Here is a 445-nt window from a genome sequence, read left to right as displayed (position 1 = left end):
CACATTGCCTATGGCTTCTTCATTGCCTGGTAAATTATTCCGATAACTGACTCGTTTTCGCTCCTTTTCCCTCTTTTACCACAAAAGATATCGCGCAATCACGAGCGCATACTATCGCGGGGCAGTTGGCGCGCTCCTTGTTTACGATATCACTCGCCATATAACGTTTGAGAATGTCGAGAGATGGCTGAAGGAGCTCAGGGATCACACCGAAGCCAACATCGTCATCATGCTCGTCGGGAATAAAGCCGATTTACGACACCTTAGAGCTGTCCCCACCGACGAAGCTAAGGCTTTCGCAGAGAACCAAAATACTTTCTTCATGGAAACATCGGCCCTCGAATCATTGAATGTCGAAAATGCATTCACTGAAGTCCTCACTCAGATCTATCATGTCGTGAGTCGGAAAACATTGGATGTCGGGGACGATCCCGCAGCTCTTCCG

At 48.3% G+C, this 445-nt stretch overlaps 1 protein-coding gene across 1 annotated transcript; it reads left to right on the top strand.

Moving 5' to 3' along the window:
- Nucleotides 1–55: 55 nt before the first annotated feature.
- LOC110034241 (ras-related protein RABA1f-like) lies at nucleotides 56–442 on the top strand (the record flags this gene model as incomplete). The annotated part of the gene is made up of 1 exon (XM_020738523.1): nucleotides 56–442. A coding segment is annotated over one exon (387 nt), but the record flags the coding sequence as incomplete, so codon positions are not given.
- Nucleotides 443–445: the final 3 nt, after the last annotated feature.

The sequence above is a fragment of the Phalaenopsis equestris genome, unplaced genomic scaffold, assembly GCF_001263595.1.
Source record: "Phalaenopsis equestris unplaced genomic scaffold, ASM126359v1 Scaffold177786, whole genome shotgun sequence".
Lineage (NCBI taxonomy): Eukaryota > Viridiplantae > Streptophyta > Magnoliopsida > Asparagales > Orchidaceae > Phalaenopsis > Phalaenopsis equestris.
Note: the sequence above shows the minus strand (reverse complement) of the source record. Positions and strands in the feature narration are given on the sequence as shown.